The following is a 24,897-nucleotide window of genomic DNA, read 5'->3' as shown; positions in this document are numbered from 1 at the left end:
TTTCAATTGTATAATTATATATATAATTAGAAAGTACGATACCAAATTTTCTGTTATCTCTTCCGTTCATAATCTTAGGTTAATAGTGTGATCTAAATAAATGCACGTAAAATTCAAAAGAGAACTTCCTTGATTAGGGCCATCAGGACTGCAGACAAACTCAAGGAAGTGTCAACAGCCAGAGGATGGTCCATCAGCACCAGATTTGCAGCTCGATTGGTTGTCGTCAAGCAGTGACGATGAAAATGACGTTGATGATGATGATAGTGGTATTGAAGTGGTCAGTGTGCAGTGCAAGCAGCCATCTCATGTAAGTATTAAGTGAACGAAATAATCTCTCGAAACATAGTAAATATGGGTATGAGCCAATTTAGTTTTATCAGCTATTAGTCCAGTAGTTACTAGATACTGTTGTTTTAAGTCGTTCTGTTTAGTCTGTCAGCAGTATTTTTATTCATAATTGTATGTATATATACAAGCGGCTGTTGAAAAATTCGTAGAAAAACTGTAAAATTTCATCATTCCACGCGCACTCCTGAGTTGGGCAAGGAAATTTTCAGCAGAGAGAGAGAGAGAACGAGAACGAACCGATACGTAATTTTCTGTACGTGAAGTTATACTATAGAGCTTCCAGTAAGAGAACGTCTCTGACAGTTCGCAGCGGCGTTGCCAGTGCTCACATCTCAGCGCTTAGGGATCGAGTGAAAAAGATGTCAAAAATAAATACACTTATCTACCTACACAAATAGGCGGTTCACATCACCTAGACTATGAAATTGTTACGGCAGAATGAAAAACATTTATGTACAATACGCGATTATATTATTCCCAAAATGAGAAGATAAAGCCTGAGGAGGTAATCAAATATAATAATAGCCATCGCCACACACCCTATTGTTATTATTTAAAACAAAAAGCGTCTCAACATCTTCCGTCAATTTTATCTTGAAAAAAATATTTCGAAATGAATATATATATATATATATATATATATATATATATATATATATATATATATATATATATATTGGCTGCTAATGCTTATGAGTAGGAAAGGTGCGGATAAGGTAATATGAGACCACGGACTTTTATCAATTGGTAGTGCCCCGTGGTTTGCCTAGTGGGAATAAGGGTTGAGTTGAGTTTGAGTTTAACGTCCCGTTCAGCAGCGAGGCTATGTGAGATGTGGACCTACTGATTAACGTGGAATCCGAACCACATGAGCTCCCGTCGGGAATCGAATAGTGGGAATAAGAAAAAATCGCTGAAGCCCAGTCAGCAGTCACGATAGCTAACCCTAATTTTGAATCCAGAACCTCCCGAATGCTAAGCCAATACTAGACAACTGAGCCACGGGCGCTGTGTGTAAAAAATTCTTTTTGTTAAAGCAAATAAAGAGAAGTTCTTATTGCTACTGACTTACCTGCTTGCTTGACACATCTGTGTCGGATGGGATATTCCTTTCTCGAATAATATTCATAAATAGGCCGTCGAATCCCATCCTCTTGAAAGACGTCCAGAGCGGTTTTTGGTACACGGTTTTGGTCGCGTCCTCCCGGACGTTCGGAGCACCTCTACCGTATGAAGTCGAGATTATCTGGATATTTCTTCCTTGTTATTCTTTTCACCGTTGTTGTGGTGATTTTGAAAGCGACGTCAGCTCTTTCAACTACTTTCGTTAGTGGTGAAAAAGGAAACTATTATGACTTTTTGCTCCAGATATGTCCGGAAATTAAATACCAACTCTCGACATTGGCTGTTAAAGGTAGCATCTCTGGCAATTATTATTATTATTATTATTATTATTATTATTATTATTATTATTATTATTATTATTATAGACCATTGGAAAATAGATAAGCGAAAGCAAAACTAACACAAACCCGATAAGACACTGAAAATGGAAATACATACAAAAACACGCCAGTGGGAGAGAATTAGTCTCACACCAAACACTGGTAGATAATCACAAAGTAATACAGTCATTTAAAATAATATTGTACAAAATATTTGAGTATTTAATTTAACAACACAAGATAGACAGCTATATCTTTTTCACTTCACTTTCAGAACTTATCAACTTGAAGACTTACACATAAATGACAGCGAGAAAGACAGATCTCAAAACCTGCAACGTTGTAACACATGTTTTGGCGTTTTTCATAAAAACCAGCTCTTACCAAAGTGTTGCCATAGACACAAACATACTAATTCTAGAATCAGATGGCACACGACTTCGTACTAAACTGAAAATGAATATGGTTTATTCTACTGAAATCAGCCAATAGCAAATTGTAGCCGTTCTCTAAATTGTCGTTGTGCATTTATTACAGCAATATTAAAAAAAAAATAAAAAAAAGTCTATTTTGATGAGTTTCGCTTTTTTCCTGTGTTAAGGTCGTATCAAGAAGAGAAAGGATGTGAAAAGAACAAGTAGCGAGATAGCTAGTTGAACAAAAACCGCGGAATTTGAGGGATGGTCTGGAAACGCGGCTTGGTATTGTTTCCAAAGCCCCACTGCTGGAGTATTTGTCGTCCACCCTTCTCGTCTACCCTCCTTCTGAAGAAAAGCTTATTTTAAGGAAAGTTTGTTTCCAAGCAAGTCATAATGGCAGCCAAGGTAGCAGATTGATGCATTGGTTCTTTATCTTTGGAAGATGTGGAATTGAGTTCCAGTACTGTCGTGTACACTGGCGCAAATCCCAGGGTGGATGAGGGGGACGATGCCAAAAAGAATGGGTTCGATATTAATATCGGTCATTTTTGATTATTTTTATGTTACCACTCCATTTTTCACAGTATATATATTTATATATAATGACATCCCACTGTTCACGTAGGATATGCATTTTAATCAATTTAATATCGAAAGATCCGAAGATTGACATCATTTTAACGGTTTCAATAGTTGTTGCGTGATCGATTAGATGCTCATATTCAATTTTACATGATAGATCTATTTATGTATTGAGTTGAGTTTGAGTTTAACATCCTTTTCAGCATCGAGGCTATATGAGACAGGACCTACTGATTAACGTGGAATCCGAGCCACGTGAGCTCCCGCTGTCATAAACTCATTTATTCATCATTTTGGCAATATGCAATTCAAGCAATTTAACTCTCTTTTAATTTAAAAAAACTAGCATATACTAGCAAACAACGTTTCTGTGTGTGTATATATGTTCTTTCATTCTTCAAATGCAAGTGGGCGAAGTGACCTTAATCAACACTTCTTCAGCCAATCATAGCTCTGTCCGCTCTTACGTCACTTAACGCGTGACACCCACGCAAACAGCAAAAACTAAAAAAATTTAGCAAAAAGCAATTATTCAGCGCCAAAGAACTCAATACTCAACAGCTTCTGCTACCCTGCTGCAACAAAACACTGCATAATCATGTATTAAACTTAACCAAATCAAAATATTTCTTATAACATAAGAAACATCCATACGTTATATTACCTTAATTGTCGTATCCTCGCTCAAAGCTATGTAAGTATCCATATAATTAAAATTTTCAAATCAATTAACAAGTATTTTCTGCAATTGTGCATGTCATCCCCTCATGCGTCGTGGTGATTCGTTTAGGTACATAATACAAAATTTACCTTTTTACTTATTATTTGTGTAATTTGTTAATTTTCAAAAATACAATAATAAATCTTTTATGTCTCTAAAAGTTGTACGTAAAATTTTTGCTTATGGGTAGTTGGCGTTAAAAGAAGCTTTCTTCAAATAACTTATTTCATCGTCAACACTCGAGCAAACGTCCTATTTACAACTATATAATATAATGTTTGCTCTATCTAAATCACCATCCTATGGAGTAAACGTTATAAAATGGTGCCGGAACCCGGGATATATGTGTCGAAGCAGAAACCTTTCTTTTTGTATAAATGTTCGGTTTTGTGTGTCTACGAACATTGGCCTACGTATTCTTAATGTTCCAAAACTTGCTGCATAATTTTGCCGCCATCTCAGATCGCCAAGTACATAAAATTCGTGTAATTGTATCCTTGTCCAGTGCATTCATCCTTGCATATTGAAGCCTAAATCCTGTCCAAATTAAAATATTATTTTTTTTAATTATTTGCATTCTTAGATTTTTGCAGAAATTAATCAATTATTTGTATTAGCGAGTTTGTTATATTTGCAACATCATGGCTAAGGGTAATCTCAAAACAGTTCTCTTATCTATGCAAAAAAAAACTGAGTGCATCAATTAACGAAATTAAAGAAAGCCAAAACAAATTAAGTGATAATCAAAAACATGTGAGTAAAAGTGTTAAGACGATAAATATAAATCAACAGAAAATGAAAGATGATTTGTCAGGTAAAATTAATAATGTGAATGTTACCATGCAGAGTAAAATTAAAAATTTGAATGCGTGTATTAGTGCGGTGCGGCAAAAATTGATAGAACGAATTGAAGCAGTGGAATTAAAGTGTTTTAACACGAGTAAGGATATACGTAGAAGTGTACGTGAATTAGCAGATGCAGTGCACGATGTACGGAGCACAGTTGAAGAAAATACGCGCCAAGTAAACAACCAACGACGTCAATTAAATGAATGTCACAATAGAGTGGACGATTATGAAAAAAGGTTGCGTTTGGTCGAAAGTCTCGACAAGTACCGCGAAAGTAAAATTCAAAAGTGCGAGACTAAACAAAGTGAATACGGTATAGCAGTACAAAAGTGTATTCAAGTGTGCCACGAACAGAGTAAATTTAACCAGCAGTGTTTTGAAACATGTCTTCGCGCCAGTGAGTTAAGTGAACAAACCAAGCAAGATGTGGAGCAATTATCAGAGCGTGTGCAGCGGATAGAATTAGCAAATGAACACAATGATACTAAAAGTAATATGTCACAAAGAAACACAGGTTCCGTGCACAGTGTAAAGCGTAAAAAAAAATCGAGCAGTGAGTCTCAAACGGCGTCCGATACAGAGGTGGAAAGTGACGTAATAAAGAAAACCGTGTCAAGAATCAAAACCAAAAAAAAAAAAGTCCGCGTATTAAGCGTACAAAAAATGGTGAAGTAAATGCAAGGCGTTGTTCATTGCAATTAGCAAACATTAAACAACTCTCTACATTTTCAGGTAATATAATAAAGGAAAGTGCAAGTGCATTTCTAGAAAATTTTGGTAGAAAAATGTCATTCGCCGGAGTGCCTCAAAGTGAATATTTGACGATCATACCGTTAATTCTTAAGGACAGTGCACTTAAGTGGTACGATTTACATGGTAAGAAGTGTCAAACATTTCAAGAATTTGTGATAGAGTTTCAAAATGCATTTGAGAGTCCTTTAGTGAAAGCCACACGTCTGCGTAACTTGCGTTCTATTCCGTTTAACCCAAAACGTTATAGTAGTGTTGTTAATTTTGTAACAGAGCGCTTTAGTCAAATTCAAGCTCTGAAAAAGTATAAAAATCCAACCATTACGTTGTCACACATCATCACTCTCCTGCCCAAGCGGTACCAGTTAGCTATGATGGGTTCTATGCCTGATAACATAAATCAGTTCCTTGCGAGTGTGCAGTCCATCAAAGGATTGTCAGGAATTACTAATATGTACGACAATCAGCGTCATAAGCAGAAACAGCAAGGTGGTGCCGGTGTTAGCGTAAATAATGTAAAAGTAAAACACGGTAGTAAAGTGAGCAGTGATAATAGTGCGCGTCCGAATTTCAAACAGGAATGAAAAAAAAAAATTTCATAGACGTGAACGGCGAGGTAATTTTAACAAAAATAATAATAACTCAAACGGTGGTAATCAGTCGCAAGGTAATGGCCAACAAAACACCAGTGCAAATAAAAATCGGAACGAAACGCAAGGTACAAGGGCAAACGAAAATCAAAGTAGTGCGTCAACTTCGCAAGGTAGTCCGAATCAAAATAATAATTGGTTTCCAACGTTTAATAAAGGTCCTAGTGTAAATAACGGTAACAATCAGCAACGGCAATATTCATACCAACAAAGTGGTTTTTATCCGCAGAGTTCTGTGCCTTTAAACTAGTAGCGCCCTCCCACTTGGTCGCTGCAAAGGGGAGGGATTTCAGTAGTGTAAATCGGATTACTTTTCCACATATGTGCAACGAGAAAAATTTACAAACAAAAGATAATATAAGCAATGATAATGAAGAAGAAATGATCAAATGTAAATTAGGTCATAATACAATAAAAGTAAAAATTTTGTTAAACGATCAACCCAAAATCTGTCTGTTAAATAGTGGATCAGAACTATGTCTGTTACGATACAATATTTTTCGAGAAGTAACAAAGTGTGTAGCAAACGTGCATTTGCAAAAAGGAGAGCATATCGTTTTGTGCGATTTTCTAGAAAAAAAGAAAAAGAACGTGAAAGGAAAAGTTATTTTACCGGTACGAATTGAAAATGTGAAAGTGCCAGTTGAGTTTCTTGTGTTACCAAAACTGCACAAAAACGTAATACTCAGTGCAAACTTTCTCGAAAAATTAAACAGTGTCATCGATTTTAAGCAAAGTAAGTTGCGTATTAAAATACAAGGAATTAGTGATGAAGTGCCTTTAATACAAAAAAATAATAAAAATGTCATTGTAGCTAATATAAGTAAAAGTAAGTGCAAGGTAGCCCCTATTGTTGTGTTGTCCAAAATAAGGAACCTTAATGATTTTTATGCGAGAACCGTGAATGTGTTCCGCAGTGGGTGCGCCGAGCCTTTAAAAAAAATTAAAGCTAGTATCTTAGTGGAGGACTTCCCACCAGATCTATATTTCACAGTAGATAAAATAAGAAATGCAGTTACACGCGCTACGATAAAACAGTCGATGAGCAAAAGAGTATAAATTGAAATGGAAAATTAATAATGGCTAACCTACGGCGAAAAAAAAATCATTCAACAACAAAACAAAAAGTTAAACATTCATCAAAAAGCTCAAAAAACTTTGTGTAAAAGTAACTTAATTTTCTTACGTCAGTATAATATTAGTAGCTTGGTAAACAAACGTATAGCCAAACTGTGTAAAGTGTACCAAGAACCTTACTTACTGTGAAAACAGGTTGGTAAAAATGTGTTTAAAGTATTAAATCCGCAAAGTGGCAAATATATCGGATTTCAAAACGTTTCTAAAATAAAGCTGTAAAGACCAACACCAGCTACTAGAAAAAAGTGGCTAAAAATTCTAAAAAAGCATGTAAATGAAAAGCAATTCAGTGACATTTTAAAGAGAGCTAAAAAGGAAACCAACGGAAATTACATAAACAAAAGAGAAGAGAAAAGTAAAGAAAATCAATTGTGTAGCATCAATAATGAAGGTCAAAAAGTGAGAGTACATTCTAGTTTCATTGACGAAAATGTATTGTAATATATACAACATGGTTATTTAAATAAACAAAAATTGTTAAGTTTATTAAAAAAATATTACCATTAGTATTTCAAAGAAGTCAATTTAAATTTAGAAATGTTAGGAGATATTAAAGTAATATACACATTTATTAGAGTATTTCTTTTGTTGTTATTAAAACAACATTACAGTTTTACCCTAAGACCTACGACCACATTTCGCCATAAATTTCATGTGCATCGTTTTCTTTTTGTCTTCTATAAAATTCTATGGGGTTTCCTTCGTATAACTTGTTTGTAACCACATCTCTGTGTGTCTTCGTGATCGTACTTATAGTGGGTAGGTTTATATGGTTTTTGTGGGTTGGCTCTTCTTCATTTAATCGTCAAACCATCCCTAAGATAAATACAAGTTGGCATCTGTAAACATCTAACGTTGCCTCAATATAATTCTCCATCATTCGAGCTTATATTGGTTTATTTCTCTCTTCATTATAGTATTCATGTAACAATCATCATTAAGGTTATATATCTATAGGCTTATTATATTATCTATATATATATTTTTATTCAGCATCATGTCCTATATAGGTATATTTCAATATTAATTTATCATGTACCATGTACTTATTTAATGAAGTTGCACAAGGCATTGAAAATTAAAGCGTACTTGTCGTGGTTTGTACTCGTGAAGTGATTTAAAAAAAAAATAAAAATAAAAAATAATAAAAAAAATACTTACATTTCTTTTATTAACCCATCCCAAATCAACTTCCTTTTAACCATAATTATATTATTTTAACCTTATCATAATAATTACATATAACACGTAAAACATACACTTAATATCCATACACAAAAAATACAACACAAAAAAAAACACACATTCTATTCACCTCCACTTAATACAAATACAACAAAAACAAGTATAACACATTTTAAATCAAAAAAAAAAATGCAAATTATACGTTAATAAATTTATACGCAATAAATTACAATATTCCACGCATCTTCATATTAGCACCAAATTTTGGTAAATAGTCCCATATAAATAAATAAAAGAAACTATAGCCTACAAAAACCGTCTAAAACTTCCACCAATAAAAAGAGGATAGGAGCAAAAAATTTAGTTGCCGAGTGTTCATTTAATAAAAAAAAATGGCCTGTAAACTAAACATTGTTCTAAAGCATAGTGTAAATTATAAATAGTAAACAATATAAACAGTATAACGTGTGCAAATAATAAAAATATAAACAGTGTGTTATAAATAAACAATAAAATGTTATTATTCAAACTGGAAAATATATCTATATTTATTTTAATATTCATTTTTCTTTTATGTTCAATTAATTGCAAAGGTAAAAATATTTCTAAAAATTAAAATTAATTCATTGTTTAAAATGTTTTCTCATTTTATTCACATTATTTACAATATTTTAGTATATGTATTATATATTCAATTTCTTTAAATATTAAGTGAATTTACATTTAAATTAATAAGTTACAATAAATACACATCCATACATTTATTCATATTTATAAACTGAATAAACATTTTATTTTAATAAGTGCAATGTTAACCAAGCATTAATATAAACTATAACCCAAATAAAAAATGCTTCAAAAACTTCATACAGTGTGCCCTTGTCATACGCAGACACAAACAATAAGTGTTGCCAGGGTTCTTAGGATAAACGTATCTCACCAAAACTTTACCTATCAGCTGTTCGGGTGCCATTTGTCATAAACTCATTTATTCATCATTTTGGCAATATGCAATTCAAGCAATTTAACTCTCTTTTAATTTAAAAAAACTAGCATATACTAGCAAACAACGTTTCTGTGTGTATATATATGTTCTTTCATTCTTCAAATGCAAGTGGGCGAAGTGACCTTAATCAACACTTCTTCAGCCAATCATAGCTCTGTCCGCTCTTACGTCACTTAACGCGTGACACCCACGCAAACAGCAAAAACTAAAAAAATTTAGCAAAAAGCAATTATTCAACACCAAAAAACTCAATACTCAACAGCTTCTGCTACCCTGCTGCAACAAAACACTGCATAATCATGTATTAAACTTAACCAAATCAAAATATTTCTTATAACATAAGAAACATCCATACGTTATATTACCTTAATTGTCGTATCCTCGCTCAAAGCTATGTAAGTATCCATATAATTAAAATTTTCAAATCAATTAACAAGTATTTTCTGCAATTGTGCATGTCATCCCCTCATGCCTCGTGGTGATTCGTTTAGGTACATAATACAAAATTTACCTTGTAACGTACCGGTTTCCCGGTAACGATACATTGATTATTTTGTTGCCTATTCTATTGTCTGGCGGCCCCCGTATAGTTAAACTCACTCTTTTGTTTGTTCTATAACATTGGCGGCACTCGTATAATTAATCTGTGCAGTGTTGATATAGTACATGTATTATTTTGTTGTTGGTGCTATTGTTTTGGTGGCACCCATATAGTTAATCTGTCACTTTTGATTTAGTTAATGTTATAATAATGATATTTTGTTAGGTTGATTCTTCATTAATTTTCCCTTTAACTATGTTTATTTTATATGCAACTGATAGATTATTTTTGTTTGGGTGAAACTAAACAAGCTAATTTTGTCACTTTTGTAACTTCCCATATAACATTATTACCTTGAAACTACGGAACATTAGCCAATTATATTAAAGTTAAATATTAGAATAACGTAAATTATTAATCGGGAAAAAAAGTATACATTCAAAACAATATTTTGAAATTAAAATGAATTCGTTCCGAGACGAAGTGAGTTGGTGCTATCGTCCTTGAGATTAGTGACGTACTTTGTAGAAGAAGAAGAAGAAGTCCCTTTAACTATGTTTATTTTATATGCAACTGATAGATTATTTTTGTTTGGGTGAAACTAAACAAGCTAATTTTGTCACTTTTGTAACTTCCCATATAACATTATTACCTTGAAACTACGGAACATTAGCCAATTATATTAAAGTTAAATATTAGAATAACGTAAATTATTAATCGGGAAAAAAAGTATACATTCAAAACAATATTTTGAAATTAAAATGAATTCGTTCCGAGACGAAGTGAGTTGGTGCTATCGTCCTTGAGATTAGTGACGTACTTTGTAGAAGAAGAAGAAGAAGTAAAAAGTTATAAACAACAGATTACCGGTGGCGGATCCTCCTGTAATTTGAAAGTCAACGTAGAAAATTTTCACTTTTGGACTTTAACCTTATCGAAAAAGTTTTCAGATCAAACCTTGATATTATAGGATTTAGTGTGGAACAGGAGGATCAATAAAAATTTAGTAAAATGCATTTTTGGATGCCACCCGATAAAGATTTGGTGTAATCCGCCATTTTGTGGAACAGGAATAATATAGCGGCTGAAATCCAGTTATAAAGGGAATCGACAGCCGAGCTTGTGAACTTTCGGAGGTGGAAGCCCTTGGTACCTGAAATCTAGTGTCTGTTTTTTAAAAGAATTTGCTGCGATTCAGGTAACATACTTTAATAGCTTTATTCGTCCAAGATTGAAGCTGCCAACTTAAGATGGCGCCTCGTAGGCTACAACCATAACGTCACCATAGCAACCCACTAGTATGAACATTAACTGTTATGATAAAAACCAGTTCAATTAAATATGCAAGTGTTTTACATTACAATGTATAGTTAAATCAGTGTTGCGTCACGCATCTTACGCATTTCCTATACATCTCTCCACTAGAATGAAATTTAAGAATACTTGATTATAATAGTAGTCTGTCAACTTCAATCAAAATTTGTTTCGTTGTCCGTATTATCATTAGCTATGATCACTGCGAATAATATTACCGTTACATCTCGGAAACATTCTTCATCACGTTAAAAATCTTGATCAATAGTGGCCTTATGTGTTTATTTAAAGGGGAGTTCAGCTTTGGGTTGCTGCTCTTCATGTATTAAGACTGACTCATAATTTAGATTAGGTCGATTAATGGTGCTGATCTGAATATAAATAATTGTTACTGTGAAAAGCAAGTTGCGATAAACATTTGCAAATGCGTTCTCTCGATGTCAGATATTTCATTTATTGGATTTTTTTTTTGTAGTTTCATGTCATTTGTAGATAGCTCATAACTCATCATCACGAAGTAGTTGTAGTGTATTTTAGTGTATGGCTGGATTAGTATATGCTCCTGCTCCTGCTTTGAAATGAATTGATAAAGATGGCAAGCAGTTTGTAGCAATGCGTACCGCTAATACACTTTATGCATACCTGGCTAGTGGTTAGGTTTGGTGGGATTCACTCATTGTTTTGAGACGCATATTATAATGATTATAAAGTTATTGAATTGGATCAGCCCATATCAATTTGATGACGTACATGTATATGTAATGTGTTCAGTCAGTCTTAGTAATGTTCCGTAGATGGCTACTTATCATATTATAACCAACAAAACTCAAATATGTGTGATCTAGCTAAAGAAATGAAAGTAAAATATTGTAGCGTTTCTAAATTTATTGTCTTTGGAATATAACTGAGGGATACATTCAAAATGTGAACATTCTCAGAATTATCATGAGAATATGATCTTGTATAGACTGAAGTCGGTGATACGATCATAGTTAATTTCTGCTGAAGCTATTATCAGTCCTCGTTGTATTTTTGGTTTGTATCATTGATATTGTCTGGAACAATAAAAAGTAATTTGTTCGAATTAACCTTATTTATCAAGTGAGCGTGTTTCTGCATTAATGCATATATACATATTTTTCCTCTTTATACATAACTAATATATATTTGCAAATCCAAAACTATGAAAAATAAGATAAAGGATTTCTTTACAGATCTTACTGCTGGTGTACAATTCTAGAAAGAACCTATAATTACTTTATAAAGAAATTGCGTTCTGGGTTAAATAGTTATCAATATGGATTTTTTTTATTTTTTTTTCTTTCATGGACGGAAAGTAAGCGTTATAAAGTGGTTTCTTTATTCCTTCTGATACCGTGATTAATCATAATAAATAAATCGTCTTCTTTCTCCTATCTGTAAGGAGGAGAGGTACGTTTCAACCTTTTTACTTATTATTTGTGTAATTTGTTAATTTTCAAAAATACAATAATAAATCTTTTATGTCTCTAAAAGTTATACGTAAAATTTTTGCTTATGGGTAGTTGGCGTTAAAAAAAGCTTTCTTCAAATAACTTATTTCATCATCAACACTCGAGCAAACGTCCTATTTACAACTATATAATATAATGTTTGCTCTATCTAAATCACCATCCTATGGAGTAAACGTTATACCGCCGGTTCACTTCGAATGTCAAAAAAGAAAAAAAAAATCGGACAATGTGAAAAGAAAAAAATGTTAAAACAGAAACAACGGACATATAAAGAAATAATAAATAAACAAGAAAAATCTTCCTTATAGTTTCATCTACAGTAGCAAGTTTTTAATGGAGTGAAATAGACTGACCGTGGTTGGCAACACTAGTGTCAAACTAGGGGCTGCGGTTTCCCTTTGCACGTGGTAAGAAATGTCAGAGACCATCTCTTACTGGAAGCCCTCTAGGTACAGTTAAGTTTGAAATCTCACGTTTTTGTTCTTTGAATTTCATATTATTAATTGGCATGAGTATTCGTTATGAATTTTTAGATAAGTTCTAAGTAAATAAATAACTGAAATACTGTCCTGAATAATTTTCCCATTCTTCCAAACGTAATATTTTTGGTTTTCGGTTTGAGACAATTTGTTGTACGTATTTGAAGCTTTGTGAAGATAATTCAAATCAGCGTTGGTTAAATTCGTAATATTTATTTGATTGATTGCACTATTGTTCTTATTTATCAGAAGTGTGTAATTAGTGACGTAGTGTATGTGGTTCATTTTCGTAACGAAAATGTAAATCGTTGTTGGAGGGAAATGGAGCGTGGGTATATATGCATGACGGTGAGTTTCTGGACGCCATATGATGTCAAATTTAAATATATATCATTAAAAAAAAAAGAAAAAAAGAAAAAGAAAAAGAAAAAAAACGGACTTACTTTATGAAATGAACATTAATACATTCACAGTTATTTTATGAAGCGAACGCTAATATATTCACAGTTACTAAGTGTCTTTAGTATTTATAAGTATTATTACTTGTACGCTATCATGTAGGTCGTGATTTTATGAAACTTACATTTATAAAAATTTCTGAACTTTGCAGGGTATCCTGTGATACTATATTTGTGAAAAGATTTTTTTCCATGAGCATGAAAAATATTTTTTAATTTAGCACAACAATATAGTTTTCAGTTTCATTATATCAGATCGTTATTCTTTGTAGATACTGTAGAGTAAGAGAAAATTCCTGTGTTATTTTGTTCGGTTATTTTATACAAAACTCCAAAATATGGTTATTAAGTATGCCTAATATAATGCAAAACTATATTCAAATGAGAAATTGTGATCTTTTCAGTTGTGTATAACACATATTTAATTCGGATCACGTTAAATTATAAATCTACGTTTTATGTTCCCTATGTTATGAGAAGGGAAGTTTAACTTAACTTAAAGAATACATAACACACGTCATAATATTGCTTACTTCGCAAACTTGGTTCTCTTAATTGTGAAGTGGATTTTAATAAGTTATTTACTTATCTATATTTATTATTATTACAGAAACCAGTTACTGTAGTAGACCTTACTCAGGAATCCGATGAAGAAGGCATGGTACCACTATCGTCAGCATCCAGTTCTTGCACATCAGCGTCTTCAACCATCATGACTGGAACTACGTCAACTGGAGCAACAACTACCAGTTCCACACCATCACTTGCGTCATCCATGGTTTCTACCAGTGGAGATCCCAATCAGGCATGCTCTTTCGGCCATTTTCTCCCATTTAACCCGTCTCCACCATCTATGCCTTCAAGAGGAGTGCCTCCTCCACCGCCTTTGCTGCGATTAAGACTTCCACCATGCCGCTATCAACAGTCTGGTCTATGTGAGTCTCAGGAAGCTTGTCCAATGGCCCATCCTTCGAGCGTGAATTCTGTGCCGCTTCAAGCATCACTGGGAAATGACCATCATTGCGCTGTTTATGGAAGCTGTCTTCATACACACAGTCATAACCCACCTCTAGCTCACACCCATTCGCATTCAAGCTCTGCTCGAGCTTGTCCGGCACACCCATATTATCTAGGTAAGAAATATTTGAAAATAGTTCGATAGCATCTTGTTGTATTGTAGTAATATTTCGATAAAGTATTCAATATTCAAATAAGATTCGTCAATAAATAAGAGGGTATTAATAGTTCTGCAGATGAGTTCGTACACCTACAACTACGAGTAATATAGAGGGTGGGAGAGAAAGAATATTAGCTTTTTAACATGCGAATGAAATTGATTAAAATACATCGTCACTTTCGGAAGGGAAGAAAGTAAAGATCATTAGTAAATTATCCATTATTATTATTATTTTGTAATTAATAATCATAAGTAGCTTCAAAAATTAAGTGCATTAGTATTTATCATACTCATTCATCATAATATTAAACGAAATTTAAATGCAGCTCATGTGGTTAATTTGTATTCGCTTTGTTTAGTGGTAATTCTGAGATATTTTAATAAAATTTTGTAGGTGATATGTTGTCAAAACAGAGAAAGAGTTGATCCATTATTTCATACTTTCTTATAAATTTCTTTCGTTAGAGCTGTCGCTGAGTGAATGTAACAATAACTATTGCTACTGCCAATGTATAAAATGTAAATTTTTAAATGTATAAGAGAAAGTTTCTATGTAGATGATGGAAGTTCAAATAGAGGTGTTTACTGTGTTTTAAGATGGAATATTTGAGTTTGTATTCAGAGAGAAAATAGAAAAATTTCGCAGATTACAGGAGGTCAAGGAGTAAGTTAGCCGTATCATCTTGATTATTTACAATATTTACATTTTATTGTTATTTACAACTGTTTTCGATATAATTTATACATTAGTAATAGTTCTGATGCTTGGACTGAAATATGTAAATTAGCTTTCTTGGGAATTTATTGAATACAACAGGGTTTTGATAATAATTGTACGTCTTGATAGAAAATATTTATTTTTCAGAGTCATCACTCCAAAGACTGACACCATTCCACTATCAGCAGCCATCGCAGTTGCATAGTAGCACATTTCCTTATTTTACTGCACGGTACAGTTCCTCACCACAATATGTTCCTCCCCCTCCTCCTCGTATTAATCCAGTACATGAAAGACTGTGGCACACTCAACAACGCATGCAAGAAATGCAACGTAGGCGCCTTGATCAGCATTCCATGCATGTGCAGAGGTGAGATCTTCGTCAATTTCATGGGTTGTCCTATAAAGAACCAGTGCAAAGATTTGCAGATATCAATATATATTTCTGTTCAAAAGAGTTTGTGGGTTAATAAATCGATTTCCTAATTGTTGAGATCCCTTTAAGGTACACTCACTACTGTGTTTGATAAATTCGTTCATATTAAATTTGTGATAATGGAAACAGAGGTTTTTTTTATCTATAAAGCGTAGTATACCGAACATGTACATTGGTCAGACGCAATTCATGTAAGCATTTCTGGATTTCCTTTCAGTGGTATATACTGTCAGCTGAAGTTAGCAAGTAGGATTGTATAAGAATGCTTCCATTGAGGGTAGTGTGTGTTAGAAATGATTTATATGTCACAATGATGCGCAAGGTAATTGAATTATCCACAGAGAACGTGGATTTAAATCACAGAACAGATAACAGATACATATAATCTTGAATTAGTAGGTTCCGTTTCATATGGCTTGGGTGCTGAAAAGCAATGTTAAACTCATAACTAATTAATGATACCTAGTATTTTGTGGATAGGTCATTTCAAGTATAAATAAATTGCATCTTTATTGCAAGTCAGTTGGCCATTATTTCCGAAAATAATAATTAATACAATTTCACGAAAGTTTGAGTTTCTCATATTTGTCTGATGAAGGTGATAACTGCCATTATATTATAAACTTGTAGATTTAAATTCTAACTATTATAAAAATTTCTATTGAAAGTGTGTTGTTATAGTTTATTGAGATTCTTTTATAACGAACCAACCTGGTTTACGTTAGGCTTGATAAATTGGTGACATCCAGGTAAGTTTGGAATGTTAGATTCATAAAAATAAAGATTTTGAAATTTATAATTAATACAGGTATTTTTTAATTTAATAACACTTGAAAAAAGTTCAACTTACCAGATTTAATATGGCATTAGATCACCTTTCGCCCTCAGAAGCTCTGATGCGATGTGGAATGGATTCAAAGAGGTCGTGGATGGTAGCAAGTGCAATATTACACCCTTTTGCGTGCAGCAGATCACTCAGTTCCATGAGAGTGAATGGAGGCGGAAATTGCGCAGTATTCACAAGGAGAGGTGCTCATATCATTCCGATGTTCCTCAAACTACGCCGCGACGGCTCCCAACTATGTGAATGGGCGCATTATCATTCCGGAATACGGCGTCATTGCCCGGAAGCATCATCTGGGCCATAGGATGCACATGATCTTCTAAACATCGTGACATACTCATGGGTAGTGACGCGACCTGTAAGCTTCAGCACAGGACCCATTGAAAATCAGGGTATTGCGACTCCAGCATCATAGAACCTCATGGTTCCGTGGTTGGTTGGAGACACTGTAGATCATACATTTCTTTAACGTCCGCCACACACAAACACGTCCGTTCAAAATAAGGTGATGATAACTCCCGGTAATATCACATTTTTCCAGTCATCGGCGCTCCATATTGCATGTTCGCGACACCATGAGTGTCAACCAAAGCATGACGAACCCCTAGTGGTTTCACACGTGCAGCCCGACCCCGAATTCCCATGAGCTGTGATTGATCGACACAAATTTTGAGAGGTACCGCTTGAACTCCTGTCACTTACACCACAGTTGCACAATGTTTTCGAGTAACAGTCCGCTTTAATGTTCGGCGGAACCTGTTATTGAGGATTTTCTTCCGACCACTGTTCCTCTTTGTCGATATAGTTTTGTAGCCTGTCGTCATCTTGGACATTATCTCTAGCGACACACCTTACATATTTGCCATTTTCGTTACTCGCACCTCATGACCAAGATCCAACAGTTTCCTATCTGAAAATCGAAAGATGTCGCCCATTTTACGCTATGTTTAACTGTCATTCCACGGCTCCGCAGATAGTGCGGAGATTGCTCTACCACCACCACCAACAGCACCCTGGTGCTGCAATCCCCTCTTGACCGTTGCCAATCCAGGCATCCGACGTGTATCCAACTTGAAGTTTTTCATCAAATTAAGAAGTATCTGTACATGGAAAGAAAAGAAAAATATATATTTAAACTTACTTATTCTTATTGTCGTATTATTTTCATTTCTGTGTACTTATTCTGGTTCAGCAAATAGTAAGCTGTTTACGTTTCTGTTCCTCTTGTGACGTGTAATATTATTAAATTAGTTTGAATTACAACATACGTTCTAGATTATAAACACTATTAAAAGTCGCATTGAATTTCCATACATAACCCCAAAAACAGCAAGAGCCTCACCTCACTTCTCTTTCAAAGGCTTCCTACTTACAATAGTAATCAAAATATTTTATTAATGATGCTTCTAGCAAAGATGTGAGTAACAGAAAATATACGTTTGGTGCAAATTCTAGAATAAGAATATGTAGGTTTTGAAATTGGAGTATGTCTTTTAGAATCTCTATATAGCGGTATATTATCAAAAATACATTTATTCTAATTTTCCTTGCAGGCAAAGGGAGAATGCTGCTTTTCTCGAGGCCTTCCAGCAGAGACTAGCTCACCAACAATACAATCAAACTCCTTCTCATTGCCAACAGCAACAACAGCAGTCGAATGCACATCATCATCAGCAGCCACCACTCCCGACTCCTCAGCAGCCTACTGTCTACAGTCGGCCGGAAGTTGTAGCAACTCCTGGACCTTCGGCTATTATTCCACCAACAGGATTGGTAAGTATGTTTGGCATGCACAGTAAAATCTCTGTAAATTGACGAAGATTTACAAAAGAAAAAGCATGAAAAACTGAATGAGAATAATGGGATAGGTTAAGTCCAAGGAGCGGTTCGCGGACAGGATGTAAGGTTTGAGTGTTCCTATCACTTTCTGAGGGATGCTGAAGAGTCTAGAGCAGTGTTGTCAACGTATTTCCTATCACGACCTCCATTTTATCACGTCCTCTTGTCAGCGACCCCCTTATAATTTCTGGTTTGTAATAAGCTTGTGTGTTTTTAATATACCTATTGCGGAGATCTCACGATATCCATCTATTTCTATAATAGTAGAATCCATTTCTTACATATAGTGGATAAAGTAACTTTTTAAAAAGCGAATGGATTAAAATCAAATTTGGTAAGTTCATTCATACTACAAATATCAAATCCGATCCGTCATACTGTTTGAAAATGGAGGCCGTTTGAAAATTTTAAAACGTCATAACTCCCTCAATTTTGGGTCATTTTCTTGATAGGGATATGATTATTTCAAGGTACCAGTTTTTGTAATGAAGGTGTGAGGAAGATCTTCGTTGTACTATATGGAAGCAAGTAGGATCGGTTTCATGTTGGGTAGTTACTGTGGAGTACGCCAGGATCGTCAATTTTTGTAGGGAATGCGGTTGAGTAAGGATATGCGGAATATATGTACTATATAGTAATAGAGTTTGGCACGATTAAATTGTAGATGGACAACGGATGCAACAGATACGTGTTGCCCGAGTGTCTTGAATATATAGAAGAAAGGAATCCTGAGGAAAAAGTTGAATAAATTGGTTAAAAGCTTTATTGTTGGACACAACTAAAATAAATCTATTTTGACCTGGTCCGTGTAAAATACATATTGAATAATTCATAAATTCACCTTACTGTTCAAGGGACGCACATACGAATGAATGTATCATCAGCTATATGTTAAGAGGAATTAACCGGATTCGTTCCTTGGGCTCAGAAGTATGCGTAAGATCATCTCCTTAATTTTTTACTCACATCATTAAGAAATACACTATGGACTACTTTTAAAGTAAATAAGTAGGCTTGAAAAAAATCATGGTAGTATTCACTCCAAAAACGAAATGCTAATATAGTTTATAATTCTTGTAACTCTAGCATTCAGACACAGTTCCAGCCCTCCCACTAATCTAGTAGCTTGCGTGTGTGCCTATGATGCACATTGTCCCGGATTCGATTTCTGGTGAAAAAGCATTTAAAAAATTTCATTTTCATTAATCATCCGTCTTAAGTATAGGGAGTATAACCTTGGGACGTTAAACTTAGTCTCACTTCATTTCAGATACAGTTCGTAGAATGCATCTGTGAACATTTTATTTTCCTTAAAGATTCTCACACGGGAAGGTCCCACAAGTTGTCGCTCAAATCTGATTGTCACATAGCACATCTGATAGAGCATCATGAGAAATGAAAATGAGCAAAATTTAAGGTGCTTTGGACCAGAAGGATAGTAGTTACGGTGCTTCAAAATTTGAATATCCAAAAAATTATATAGTGGAATTATGTACGTTTAATGTAAATATCTTGAAAACCGTTAAAACAATCAAAACAAAAAGTGCCCATTGTTGCCAACTCAGTATAAAATATTTTGTTTGAAATAGCACCATATACAAGTGTGCACAGATTTAAAATGCACTATTATTAGTAAACATAACAGTGAAGTGTAGTGGTACAGTGTTGCATAGTGTTGGAGCTACGTGTGCTGAAAATGAACAATGAAGAAGTCTAACATGTGCAACAGATGGTAATAAAGGATTTTTTGTCTCGTACTATAAGTTTAGTTCAAATACAAACACTGATAGTATAACATAGCAAAATGTCGGCAGTGTCACAAAATATTGATGCATTTGAAAAATGAAATTGAGTGATGCCATTTTTACGTCCTGTGTCAGCTCCGAAGCTATATAGGACGGGACCTATAGTGTAAAGTGGGATCCGAAAAACTATGAAAGAAAAAGATAACAATGGAATGTAAGGTGAAAAGTACAGCAAAAATATGACCGAGGCGGGATTGGAACTCGCGATCCCTAATATGTTGGTTGCCTACCCTTCTAGACTACATGGCTATCCGGGCCGACTAAAAACGAAATCAGGTAATAATAAAATAATTATATTTCCAATGTGAATATAGTAATATTACAGTGAACGAACATAATCATATGGTATGTAAGGGAGGAAGTAAAAGAATATGTACACTTAACACGGAAGACATAAACCAAGAAAGCACTCTTCCAAATATTGATAACATAATCTGGAAAACCAGTTTACAGAATTAGAAAACACTTCTTTTTTTCCTAACATGTTTTCGCGAGTTGTCTGCTTATTCACCAGAGCTACAGAAATAAAATGCAAAACCCTCACTTTTTCTAATGCATTCCTTTATTACCATCTATCGCGACATATAAGACTTCTCCATTGAACATTTTCAGCACACGTAGCTCCAACAGTGTGCAACACTATACCATACACTTCACTGTTACGTTGTGATAATAGTGCATTTTAAATCTGTGCACACTTGTATATGGTGCTATTTCAAACAATTTTATGTTGAATTGGCAACACTGTTTGTGGTTTTCAATAGGGTATTTTGTTCTCATTATATTGCTTTAACGGTTTTCAAGATTTTACTTCTAACGTACATAATTCCACGATATAATTTTTTGGATATTTAAATTTTGAAGCCCCGTAGCTACTATCCTTCTGGTCCATAGCACCTTAAAGTTTGCTCATTTTCAATTTTCATGATGTTCTATCAGATGTGCTATGTGGCAGTCAGATTTGAGCGAGAACTTGTGGGATCTTCCCGTGTCAGATGAAAATATTACAAAGTATATACTACAAATTTCAATACTACATTGGGGGGCTCAGTGGTAGAGCATTTCCTCCCACTTTCTTCATTTCATTCATTTCTCATCTTCACCGTCTCCTTTAGCCTAACCGACATAACCGTGGGACGTAAAAACTTCAAGATTTCATTTCATTTTTTCAATAGTACATTGGAAATTTCAAATGCACAGAACTGTATATATATATATATACTAGCAGCGTTCACCCCGCTTCGCTGCGGTCACCCCGGAACGCAATAAACCTTGTTAATTAGATAATTTTTACTTTTTCGCTTTCAAGTGATATGATAAAAACCATAGTAGATTCCAGTAAATGTTAACATTATATCGCCTGTCATTTATGTTAACCCGCCGAGTCACATGGTCATGCGGGTTGCATATAAATACGTTTATTTTTACCTATGATGAACTAATAACAAAGGATTTGTACGTATGGACACTTGAATGGTCAATTATCTCAAGACACTGGTAATTAAAAATTAAAGTGATATGATAAAAACCATCTAGGGTCCAAATCCTAATAACCCCCCAAAAATGAAAGAAATTGGTTCAGCCGTATTAGCGTGATGAGTTCACAAAGGATTTGTGCGTTCTCTTTTATATATATAGATATATATATAGATATATATATATATATATATATATATATATATATATATATATATATGTAACACTTACACTACATACTACACAATACTTACGTCCATTGTCATTGCATACACCGAAAGCAGTTATTTAAAATAAATCCCATTGACTAATATACTTGGTAGAAAATTATATAATGAAATTGAAGAAATCTGTGTAGTACAGGAGTATTTGTAGTTCGCCATTTGCACTATACAAGCAACTTCCTGGCACATAGTTTCCAGCGCTCTATGAAGAAAGTTTACATATTATATAATTTAATGAAAATAAAATTGAGATTAAATGTGATTTTTATTAATGAACTTGTTTATCATAGTATATTACTACGTATCTAAATTCCGGTTTCCGCATTTAGACCTATTTCGAAACCCTCAGAGACACTCCTTCAAGAAGCGAGTGTAACGGACCTAAATTTCCGTTACAGACGTTTAAATACTTTAACAAATAATATAATTTTCATCTCTTTATAATAGCTAATTCGGGTATGAGAAAAAGGATTTCTAAAATTATTTATTTAATTCCAAAGATATATTATATTCAGAAGGGCCATGGATTTATAGTATTCTAAAATATATTTCGATTATTTTAATATTTAGAATTATAATTTCTATTAAATTGTTTTCCTTTTAAATATTAATATGTGTAAATGATCTAAAGTGATCTATGTAATCCAATACGATGTAATTATGTTTCCTTTGATGTTTGTAAACATATTTATGATATTAGTCGCAGGAAGTAACTTGTTAGAAGAAAAAGAAAAAATAATATAAAATAGTTGATTTAAAAGATGGAGATATATAAAATCTAATTGTGTAACGACGAACGATAGAATTTATAGACAAACGTCGTTAAAGTGAATACAGCTTACTATCTAGTAATACTGAGGATTTGTTGTATATTCCTGTCAAAAGTAAATTTTTGTGCGAGTAAAAGAACTACGGGTTCCCTCAGCTACTGCTCTCACCCAACGATGATTAAATTCTCGATCTATATATATATTTCTGTATTTATACAACTATTGGTCGGAAATCAAATTAATAAATGCTATATGGTACAGTCTGTTTATGTTGTTATGAAAACTGTAGTTTCAGTTTCGTTGTAGAGGCTCTGAATACATATACATGTACCATCTGCCGTCCTAATAAATGTTTGTGTAACAACAGAAGAATGAGAATAAGTGCTGAACACTTGATAATCACATATAGGGATTCCAATCCTAGGCGAACCCGGAAAGCGATATCCATAAACTGTAAATCTTCTGAAACATTTTAAAGAGAATGTTATACGAGGAAGACTCGCGTAAAACCTTAACCAGTTAAATTTTGTGTTTGGAAGAATGTAAGTGTCTTATTTCTAATACCAATATTTCTCTGCATAATTCCAGTATTTTAATCATTACACTCACATTTACCCTCATATATATGTTTATGCATCCATAGCCGACGTTCAATCAGAGTCATCGTGTCCCATCTATCTTCTTGTGAGCGCTTAGAGGCAGGTCTGCGTTTCCGCGGTGTTTTTTACTACAATTGCTGACACCTACTCATCGTGATAAATATTTTCGATGGTGTCGAAAGGGACTAGCGCTGAAGCAAATGGAGAGCGATAGTATTTAGCAGTGAGAATCGTGTCTCTCAGTTACGGTGGCCTTGCTCGTGTCTGTAAACGTGCGGGTGAGCGAAAGTGTTCAGCAAATGTGTGTACTCACTATAGAGGTCCCACACTTGACATTCTCGTAGGTGCCAATAAGCTATACACTTCCCGGCCGACTTTGATTTTCATTCAGAGGAATATGACTAGTCGTCAATCCGTCTTCCTGTATGATGACTTTGCGGAATTCCAGCATTCAGCAAGATATCATTGCCCCCATACTGCCAGGATAACCTTAATGTGCTTTACACAATTTATGATAACTACTGTGGCCTGCTAATTTTCTTGTCTTGAGCTCTATCATGCACCTGTTGGACATGGTAGGGGACGCCTGATTGCCAAACGGGGCTCCAGCAACAAATAGATACACCAAGGCCTAAATCTATCTAGGGTAATACGGTACTGCAGATAGGCATTCAGCATCTGACAGCCAGCTCCGTGTCCGAACAGTTTCTTCTGGACCCGCTTAGGATGGATACAAATACTATTTAGGTGAATACTGTATGTTTATAAACATCATCTATATCATGTTCGAATACTCATAGACGTCATTTTGGGATCACTACCATTTAGCAACACCTTTTTCTTGTGTATCAGTTTGAGTCATCACTTGAATTCCTATAGTATTTTCAAGTCAGTTCCCTTCAATGTATGTAAATTATTGTGTGTATGAGAGTTCTTAATATGTATTTAAGGCTAAATTATAGTAAGTTGAGATTAGATTTCCGAAACTTTTCCCAGTACTTGTAACTGAAAGAGTGAAGTAGTGTGATATGATCTTTTTTATTATATTTTTAGTTATTTTATTTATTTATTACCATTTATGTAGGTTCCGCCATTGAATCCTCAAGATGCCGATTTCTTATCAAGTTCTGTGGGTCCACCGCCACCAACAATACCATTAGTTCCTGATATCCAGACTGAAATTGTTGTCCAGAGCTCTCCGGGCAGCATGTGAGTTTTGAATTATATATATATATATACACACAGAAGGAATAGGAGGATATAGATATCATAGATGTTTTAATTTATAGGCACTAAATAATGGCAAATATTCAGTTTATATATAGAAAAACCTTGTAGTTTAAATACTGTGTAATAGCTTCCAGTTTATTCTGTTGATATATTCACCTGATAGTAAAGGACTATTTCAACAATAAGACACCCTGTCAGTTACGGTGGTAACAATCTGTTACCATGTTGAAAACGTGATGAAGATATCAGAAAGGGAAACACGCAGAAAATTACATGAACTACAAATAAAAAGGGAAAAATGACGTTGCAATAACTGATATATATATATACGGTATATATATATATATATATATATATATGTACGCAGTATTTCTGTTACAACTTTGTATTTCTTTCGAT

General features: G+C 34.0%; 1 protein-coding gene across 2 annotated transcripts in view; it reads left to right on the top strand.

Moving 5' to 3' along the window:
* Nucleotides 1-24,897, top strand: part of LOC145668320 (uncharacterized) — a 68,299-nt gene that overhangs the window by 33,210 nt on the left and 10,192 nt on the right. For both annotated transcript variants that reach the window (XM_081736050.1, XM_081736051.1), the window contains exons 4-8: nucleotides 138-310; nucleotides 13,991-14,513; nucleotides 15,423-15,645; nucleotides 18,109-18,328; nucleotides 24,353-24,477. In XM_081736050.1, the coding sequence (XP_081592176.1) occupies nucleotides 138-310; nucleotides 13,991-14,513; nucleotides 15,423-15,645; nucleotides 18,109-18,328; nucleotides 24,353-24,477 (1,264 nt within the window). The remainder of the gene's footprint in view (nucleotides 1-137; nucleotides 311-13,990; nucleotides 14,514-15,422; nucleotides 15,646-18,108; nucleotides 18,329-24,352; nucleotides 24,478-24,897) is intronic.

Source organism: Thermobia domestica, chromosome 13, assembly GCF_964235325.1.
Source record: "Thermobia domestica chromosome 13, izTheDome1.hap1.1, whole genome shotgun sequence".
Taxonomy (NCBI): domain Eukaryota; kingdom Metazoa; phylum Arthropoda; class Insecta; order Zygentoma; family Lepismatidae; genus Thermobia; species Thermobia domestica.
Note: the sequence above shows the minus strand (reverse complement) of the source record. Positions and strands in the feature narration are given on the sequence as shown.